At 34.4% G+C, this 10,070-nt stretch overlaps 1 protein-coding gene across 1 annotated transcript; it reads right to left on the bottom strand.

Annotated features, from left to right (window-relative positions):
• Positions 1-4,880: 4,880 nt before the first annotated feature.
• LOC135694635 (calcyphosin-like protein) lies at positions 4,881-9,602 on the bottom strand. Its single transcript, XM_065213453.2, has 6 exons — positions 9,420-9,602; positions 8,041-8,137; positions 6,855-6,935; positions 6,399-6,496; positions 6,051-6,165; positions 4,881-5,483 (listed from the first exon to the last, which is right to left on the bottom strand). Exons 1-6 carry the CDS (start codon positions 9,497-9,499, stop codon positions 5,382-5,384), a joined length of 573 nt encoding a protein of 190 aa, XP_065069525.1. The 5' UTR covers positions 9,500-9,602; the 3' UTR covers positions 4,881-5,381.
• Between the last annotated feature and the right edge of the window lie 468 nt (positions 9,603-10,070).

Genomic DNA, 10,070 nt, shown 5'->3' with positions numbered 1-10,070 from the left:
CAAACTGTCATCGAGTGCAACTGGCATGGTGCTTGAAGATACAGAGGAAACCTAGTACCGTATGGATTTAAAAATGAAAGGGCGATTCACTAATAACGTAGCCTTTTCATAGAGAAACCAGCTTTGGAAGCAAGCCTTTGTGTATATAAAGAGGAGGGCAATACTCTATTGTATGAATGATGTAGGGTCACTGGGGCTGGAGGGGCAACTGCCCCTAGTTAGTATGTCAAAAAGGCTCTAGACTGTAAACTATAAAATTCTTTAACTGCTGCATGGCAAGGCAGGCTCGTTGCAAAGACAACCCTGTCGATTTGAACAGCTATCGAGCTATCATCATCTGTCTGTGTAGTGAGATCTTTATGGAAACTTCTCCACAACGATAAGATCATGCTGCACGAGAAACCATTAGAATTTCTAAATAATCAAAAACGTTACTTAGACTATTCATTTCAACTTCAAATTCTCTACTGAGTAAATTCTTTGTACAATATAACTTTCTCTCTCAATTTCACTTCATTGATTTAATCTTAAGTAAAATCACACTATAAACCAAATATGCTTGCTAGAGACTAACAAGTATTTCTTTGCTTCTTGCATAAGCGTAGCATTCGACATCTCTGATGAGTTTAAGTGGTTTCTTTGTTTGCCTCCCATTTCTGTAGTGCTCTCTGCGTCACTACATGCATACTTTCGACTTTCCAAATGTCTGTGGTGGAAATTCACTTTGTTTGAGTGCTGTCTAATGTGCATAAAGTTCCCATTGTTTCGTTTCAGAAACTTTTTCCATCTGTTTCTATATTAAAAATCTTATTTTCTTGCTTAATTTTTCATTATTTGGAACTGGGCTGACATTTGCCTCCGTTCCCATATATTCCGTCAATGCCCCATATGGTACAAACTTTTTCAATACCGAGAGTTCCATTTTACTAACCAGCCCTTTAGATTTTAGCATTTGACACCCTAGGCATGCCAGTTTCATTTTTTAATCAGAGTCGCTCTTCTACCAAGTGCCAGCAGACGACCTTTCTGAACTTTGGCAAAGTTGTTCACAAAATTGGTGACTTGATGAAATATGAATAGAAATATTTCAATAGAAATAGGATTAATTTCATTCAAATTCCTTATTCTGGTTTTCGTGCCATTTAAAGAATTGTAGCCAATGTCAATTTAGACCGACAGAAAATGAATTCTAAAATAGATTTGAAGCTGAAGTTTTTATTAAATTTGCGCAAAAAAGGGATTAGGAATTTTATGCAATAGACAGATATGAAAGCGGCTTTTGCCATCTGTCAATCAATGGTAGCCAATCAAAAAGGGTGTGAGTGAAATCACGTTTACTGATTGGTCACTTTTCATTGAAAAATGTTTCAAGCCTCTTTAGTATGTATGTATGTCGTTTGCCTTCAGGAGGGCTCAACCACCCCTCACAGCTTTTTGATGGAGAACAGATTTTTGGAATAAATAAAAAAGGTGCTTAAATCAAATAAGATAATTTTGATTCTTTTTTAATTGTCAATCATTGAGATTGGAATTCATCACGAGCAGCTTTCAAACGATATGAACCTATCTTTCGTGACAATATTCCCACTTCAAGTTTTGAGGCTTCCCCGGGAAAACTAATGGTCGGCGCCTATGCTGCAAGAATTCTTCCAAAATCGAGTACCGAAAGTGAAATTTCTTCATTAATTTGTCTGTTCAAGAATTTTCAGTAATTTAGTAAAGAAACAAGAGCTATTATCCAAAGGGTGTATGACATTTGATAGGAAGCTCATCATAAACCAACACAAGAGGTGCTGGTCACGAGCTGACAAAAGGATACAAATTTATACTAAGTGAATTTTCAATACTAAGTCGCTGTTTTAACTTTGTTAAAGGACCTCTCCAACGAATCTAGTAATAGCCTTTTGTTGCTTAACTGGTGGAATTGAGCCTGTTTATTCAAAGTCGCTATTTACTTTCAATATTTTACACAATTTTCAGTCATGAGTGGATGCATTTGGATTATTGAATTGAATAACGGACCAAGACTTATCGGTTCCGCAGACATAGTGACGTAAACTTGACGTCACAATGATAGACGTCACAGTTCTGATGCATCATCGCCGTAATGTTTGAGATTTTCAGACAATGATTCTAAATAACGAAAGTGTTTTATCACCTCTGAGCTACGAGAGGGTTTTTCTGATGGAAATATAACAAGCATATGAAGTTACAGCTCTTGTCAATCAACACATCGCAATAAAGCTGTAATCTTTAACTATTTAAATCACAATCTTACTCTAACATTTCTTAAATTCTAGAAACTTGGTAAACATCTCTAAGGTTTTACTTGTAGAATAAATTCCTTATTCTTATCATATCTGTCGAGATCTAGAAAGCACATAACAATGTCAATTGGCTACCAAAAACATCTTTACAAACTGAATGAGTTTGTACTGATCTTCATCACTAAGCGACTGCAATGCCACTCTTTCTTCTTCTGCATTCAAAATCCCTTTGTCAAGCAGCCTTGGCAAGATGTTACCCACCAAAGCTTCTTTAACAAGCTCTGGATGTCCTTGTGTGCTCATTATTGTTTCACCATACATCAAAACTTCATGTTCACAAGAAGATGATCTTCCGATGCACACTGCTTCCTTCGGAAGAACCGACACCCATTCGCCGTGTGACTGAGCAATTTTGAAATGCCCGCGTCTCTCTCCGAACGCTCTGCTTAACAAGGAATTTACTCGAAGTGGTGCTGCCAACTCAATTTTTTCCGTACCCCAGACAAACCTTTTTGATGAATTGTTTTCCACCTTGCCACCAAGAGCTTTGGCAATTAGTTGGTGTCCAAAACATATACCAAACAATTTGGGCCTATTAGGAAGGTCATACAACGACCTTACAAAATTAATAAGGTTGTCGATCCAATTGTGTCTATCGTTTACAGAATAATGCGATCCAGAGATAACGAATCCATCGAAGCTTTTGATCTCATCTTCTTGAGGTAGCTGGCCAGTGACTGCATGAAAATGCACGAATTCGGTAGCAACGCCATCTTCAATTCTTCCAAACTGTTTCGTGATGTAATTGCTGATTCCCTGTTCCCCTCCCCACCCTGGTGCATCTTCACAGGCAAGAATACCGATCTTTTTCTGGATCTTCATGGCCTCATAGACCCCAGCGACTGCAATTTGAAAATGCCTAGTTACAGATAATATTTAATAGCGAATGCAGGCCTTCTTCTAGTCTGTGCTCTCGTGTAGCTTTTGTAGCAAGTTATATGTTGTTTGCAGCTCTTGCTTTCATGTAAGACCTGTTATCGTATCTAAACTTCGGCCGAGTGCATTCACGGATCTCTCTGCTATTTTTTTGTAAACCCAAGACATGAATAAAAGCATAAATAATTTAGCTTTCGGCGATTGGTACGGGTCAGTACCATACAAAAAAACTGAATTAGCAACAATCATTTCAATTCAATAAATTGTGCAATTCACAAGCAACGTTTACAGCATTTTCTTGATGATGATTGCAAACATCAGTTTTTAGAATGTCATAAGGGGCTTTTCAGCGATGAAACCAGATAAGCGGGTCTGAAATCAATTTTGCTGTAAAAGTGACGAAGATAGATGAAGATACGTGTTATCAATAATAGTCAATTACATTATGCAATGCGCTACGCTAAACTGATGCGCCAAATTATCGTTGTTTGGGTGACAAACGAGCGGAATGTGCGAGGCAATCTCCGTAGTGAAGTCAAAGAGCATGCGTAATAATGATCAAGCTTTATGCGCATGCTCTTTTTTAACCTCACTCATTCAAAGATTTTGTCTTGCTCGCCTCTCTAACAAATTACTGTAACCTAGACTTCTGCTTAAGACATGCATTACCCAACATGCTAGCGCGTGTTCATGTTCGGTCAAAAAACATCTTCGAATCTTTTTTGTATTTTTGTTTGTTTCTTCCTAGCATCCTAAGGTAGTTATTAGGAATCGGAAGATATGCTCATCGAATCAGGAGGTTTGGTCCTTCCCTTCGATGGGGCACACCTCCTGATTCCTAAGCCTAGAATTGCAAATAGCTGGCGACTCCCCTTCACTCTTGGTGGAAGTTTACTCATGTTAGGGATTCTCATCCAAGGCATTTGCAGTCCTTACCCTTAAACGACGAGCCATTTTTCTTGGGATGGTAAAAAATAAAATCCAACTGTATAAGTAGTATAATGTGTCACAATGCAGAGGTACTGAGTACGTGAATTGTGTAAAATTCATTTGTACATTGTAGCTAGTAGAAAAGATAACCGTGGGAACATAAAGCCTCATCCCATTGTGCAGTTTAGAGCAGCTCAGGCTTAACAGATTGTCTCAATTGTTTTGCTGAAAACTGTTTAACAACATGACATTTCTTATCTGAACAAAATACTGATAATCATTTTGCATACTGGTTTTGGTTCTTGATATACCATTGAATTCACAGACTAAATTCTATTTTCTTAGGTAACAAATAACAGAGTTTTGAACTTAGCCTGAGATAAAATTTTAGATCTCTAGGCTCTTCAAGATGTTACAAAAGTAGATTTGATCATTATCCAATGAAATTTTGTTCTTCTCGTGAAAGATGTGTCTACAAGTCTACAACAACTTAGTCTACAAGTGCATGAAAGTTTTTCAGTATCAGCTTTACAGCTCTAGCTATCCACTTTAAGAAAAGTTCAAAAGTGAAGGCTGTTAAATGTTTACAAGCAAACATTTTTAAGCCCCAGCTTCCTTGTTTATCAACCTGCAAAATTAGAATAAAGACTGACATTTTCCAAAGTTTTTTGTAAATATGAGGGAAATAAGATAAAACGGTCATCACTCATATTTTCCATATTGGAGGAAATAAACAGAAAATAAACATTTATCAAGCAAAACTGAAAATCATTTAAAAATGAAAATGTATTTAAATTACAAGTAAGAAATTAAACCAGTGAAACATTAAATATAGCTGGATGCTCTTCACAAATAAATAGTTTAATGCACTGCAATTTATTTAGAGAAATTCGAACAATCCCAAAAATTGTTGATTTGTCAATGTTCTCATCAGCACTGGCATCACACCCTCAGTGAACTTAAAAATTCTCAATGAATTCTGGTATTGGAAACGTACATTGTGTAAATGTATGTAAGATTATTGACAAACAAACATAAGTACACTATTTAATTAGTTAATTGTGAAAAGCAAAATATCTATCCCTCAGAATGAGTAGCAATACTGTCTTAAAAACAAAGGTTTGAAATGCCACAAAACATAATTGTAGAATAAAATCATCAAAAATGTTTATGAAAATGTGTCTGAAACTGGTGAAAAAAACATATACTGAAATTAATACTGATCGGCAGTCTGTGAGTGACAGTCACTTAGATTTTCCATGCATTTCTCATCATTAGATCAAAATATGCATCATCATCAATTGAATTGCTCACACCAGAATAATAATCAATAAATTCATCCAATGTCACCTACAATTAACAGAAAAGTTATATAAATTATTAATTGGCAAACCCGTTCTGATCACAAACTCTAGGTTGCTACACCCCATGTAAGATTGCTACACCCCAATTTCAAGGTTGCTGCACCCCATATAAGTCAAAATTGCTTTCAAGACCTAAAAGACAGTTCCAAGCAGGCTGCTTAGAGAAGCATAACCTCATGGCTATTCACAAATTGTGAGCTTTTGGTTAATCTTGTAAAGGCCTTTCTGAAAACAAGCTTGACAAGGAGACAGTTCTGGAAGGCTTTTTGATTATGTTGAAATTTGGTACCAATGTGTTCTGTCAATGTTTCATTCAATTTCTTCAGGATCATTTCAACATTTGAATGCCTTAACAACATTTTTCCAACATTCAAAAAATTAACTAAAAAGTATGGAGAGCTGTTGTTCCATCTTACCTACTGTTAAAAACATTTCAAATATAAAAAATTATAACAATATATATATATAATAAAAATTCATATACTTTAAGATCATTAATGAAAAGAGTTATTCTGATGCATACTATATTAAATATACTATTAAGCCTTTTTACCTGTCCATCTCTCTTCGCTTCATCTGGCTCAAAGTTTTTCAGAAATTCTTCAAAGCATTGTCTTTCAGTCCACTCACCATTCATGTATTTTGGGTGATGTCTCACATTGTAAATACTAGAAATTTTGAGTGAACACATAAGAAATGAAGATCAAAAAAGAAAAGTAGATAGTCTTAAGCTTATATATATAAAAAAAGTTAATTGTTAATTCTGTGGAAACAAGAACAATTCCAAATTTTGATATGACAATATCTTGATTTTTCAAGGAGGCACTCAATGGGGATCCTCATTCCAAAGAAGGCATTCACCCAAAGATTAACAACCTATAAAAACTTTAAACATAAATACCCTTTCAAGTCTTTTGCATTGATGACACCATCACCAGTTGCATCAGCCTTTTTGAATGCTTTGTTAATCATGTTTATTCTGCTGTCTGACATAGGAGGCTGCAAGAGAAGATAACCAAATCTTGTACAAATTATATAATAAGGTTTACAAGTACATAGCACAAGTTCACAGAGTTTTGTGCTACACAGATTTCTCTTTCAACTTGAAAGTCAAGACTTTTTTACCCTAATAGCTAATTTGTTATATCTGAAGTTCAAAGTTATTCAATAAACAAAATAAGAAAAAGTAATTAATATAGTGGTGCATTTCCCACCAATTATTTGTAAACACTGCTATAGCAGACTCATCAATTGGAACAAATGGAACAAATGAACTAACTCAGTGTTTAATTAAGAACAGATGTAATCAAGAAGATTGACTGTTCATCTTTAATCAAATATATCATAAAAGATTTACCCTTAGCCTAGCCAAGAATTCTTCAAACCCAATTGATCCAGTTCCATCTGTGTCAAAGGCTGCAAACATTTGCCTACACTCCTGAAATGAGGAGCATTAAAAAAATTGACACAAACACACATATGATAATGATATCAAACATGAGAATATGTCTATGAAAGCTGTAGATACATAGATAGATGTCAAGGGAAAGTATTTGTGTTTTTTCAAGATCATCTAATAAATAGTATTTATATATATATATATATATATATATATATATATATATATATATATATATATATATATATATATATATATATATAGAAATTTGTCTTTTGATACTTCCGTAGCACAGTGCTCAATACGTTAGCACGTAGAGCGTGATATATCATAGATTGAAGAAAGTAAAACTACATGGTTTATCTCTATATGACCATGTAGTTTTACTTTCTTCAATCTATGATATATATATATATATATATATACATAGAAATTTGTCTTTTGATACTTCCGTAGCACAGTTCTCCATACGTTAGCACGTAGAGCTTGATATATCATAGAGTTGAAGAAAATAAGACTACATGGTTTGTCTCTATATATATATATATATATATATATATATATATATATATATATATAGATATATATATATAGATATGATATAATATATATAGATAAGAAAACTAATGTTTACCGCCTTGCCACCTTGCCATTAAGTGCACGATGCTGTATAGGCAGAGCTGTACATCCTTTGGTTCATAGAACAGGAAGCTCTAAGTTGATACCCCCCCCCCCCCCCCCTCCACACCCCAAATTGCAGTCACCACAGGCTTTTTTACCTGCATACAGCTGCCTGAAGATAGTATTAAGTGTAAAACCTAGATTAGCAATTCAGAACCATCCTCTATACACCAAAAGCATGAAATAAATAGTATAATCACCAGAAGCAATGGAATTTATAGCATTAGAAAAGATTAGAAGGCTGCTCTGCAGCTGCATGAAAATGCAGAGGAGCAGCTGAGGTCAAGTTTTAAAAGACAGAATAGGTAACAATTTTAATATATATATGACCCTTCTATATATTTTAATATATATATGACCCTTCAACGGAGAACATGTCTCATTTCTAGTATATATTCTATTTTATTATGACCCTTCTATATTTGTTTTTCATATTAAACAAAGAATGGTCCCATTTACTTACATCATCAGCAACCACAAGACCAAAATCATGAATACCCTTTCTGAATTCTTCAAATGATAGAGACTTGCTTCTATCGTCATCCATAATCTTGAACTGTCTATTGAACAAGAAAATATTGACAAATTAAAACATCTAGTTGATAAACAAAAGCTCATAAAAATAACCTGGTCAATCAGGCTAAATTTCAATATGACTGTGAGTTAAACTTTTTTATCCCAGTCTGTTTATGAAAATTGTGGTCTGCCCAAATCTAATTTACTTTTAATGCCACTTGGCAAAGAAAATAAATTTGAAAGAGCTTTGTCTGCTTTTTGATATGAAAGGAAAAGCCTCTGGTTATCATTTTCTTTAAGCATAAAGGAAAACAATATCATTGTTTCTTTGTTTTTCATATCTGCTTGACTGCACTTCTTATTTTCTGTTTCAAAACAATGAACAATGTTGTTTACAGCTAAATATAAACAGAACGAAAAGCTATGCTTTTAATAAGTGATAATTCTCAATTTTATTCTTTTGATTTGATTTGCATGGATCAATAAAAATCTCTATACTAGCATAACCACAAACAGTGAGAAATATGTGCTATATATCTTTTTAAAAGTTAACTGAGATTTTCCAGAAACTTGGCCTGTTTATAAAGCTAGGTGTCTTGATACCACGATGATACAACATGGGTATTTTTCAATCATCAATTTGAAAAATATGTGTAATTATCCATTTAATTTCCTATCAATAATTAACTTGATATAGCACATTTGCAAAACAATAAATTTATAAAGCAGTTTAATAATTAAACTTAGACTTCACTAGTAATAAGCTAAGGGAATGCGACTGGTTAATTATTGTCAACAAGACCAAGGGTTATCACAATAACAGTCTTATCAACCTTATTCATTAGGTTGATACATAAACATTTAAAAATTTTATAAGCAGACACTGAAGATTAATTGATAATATATGTTCTAAATAAAAGTTGCCCAATGAGCGTTTTTATAATTTGCCAAGCATTAAAAAACTAAATAAGATGAATCAACTAAGCTAGCTATATTTATGGGCCTACGTAACATTTCAGTTAATAAGTAAAGTGACTTTGCAGCAATTAACAACCAACTACGACTGCACGCTGTCACACAACTCACCAAAAACTGTCAACTGTTTTGATCGCATGGTTACGAAACCTAGTAGTGTAAAGAAAGTTTCAACGAGTTGTTTTATTGCACTTCAAATATCATAACTCACCTTTAATAAAAGAAGAAGTTGCTTGCTATGCACAGATGTCACATGTCACAAGCAACTCCCTATTCGTAATCAGATTCCTTAGCAGTATGAACTGATGGAAGTCAACCCGTCACACAAAAAAATACAGGCAAGTTACAAACCTCCTTATTCCTTTAATGCCCGTGGCACCACGTTTCAAGCAGGCGTTCCTCAGCTTGATAACATTTTGATCTTCAGACATCTTGAATTGTGAGGTTGTTTTAGTCTAAATTAACACGCAGCCTTCTCTGATCGACTTTCTCCCAAATGTTTTCAACCTGAAAGGAAAGTCAGATTCGAACGTGCTTAGAACAATGATCAAGTAACTACCCGCCCATAAATGTTGGTACCAGGCCTTTTTTGACAACGAGGTAGATTCATCGCCATAGTAACAGTAATTGGTCGGCTCCACTTAGCAAAGAAATGGAAACGTGTCTATGCGAGTTTGGAATTCTTTGAGGGAAACTCCTCAGTACCCTTGGGGGCTAGATTATCACATACCCAGGTGTTTAACGTAAGGCCTTTTGTAAATCATGTTTCTCCTTAGCAAAAAGCTTCGATAGCAGGTAAAACTGAAAAAAGATCACGACAATAGCGAATATGAAGAAAGAATAAAAAACAGGGCTGTTTTCAACAAAGACTGAAATAGTTTCAATTCAAGCAGGCTTGTTTCAAATACAGGTTATGCAAATTTAGAAAATACTTTTTAGCACAAAACAGGTGTTGACAACAAAATTTCGAGCACATTTTAAGCAATGAATTCATAAAGATTT

This window comes from Rhopilema esculentum, chromosome 8, assembly GCF_057945365.1.
Source record: "Rhopilema esculentum isolate cy_ngs chromosome 8, ASM5794536v1, whole genome shotgun sequence".
Classification (NCBI taxonomy): Eukaryota; Metazoa; Cnidaria; class Scyphozoa; order Rhizostomeae; family Rhizostomatidae; genus Rhopilema; species Rhopilema esculentum.
Note: the sequence above shows the minus strand (reverse complement) of the source record. Positions and strands in the feature narration are given on the sequence as shown.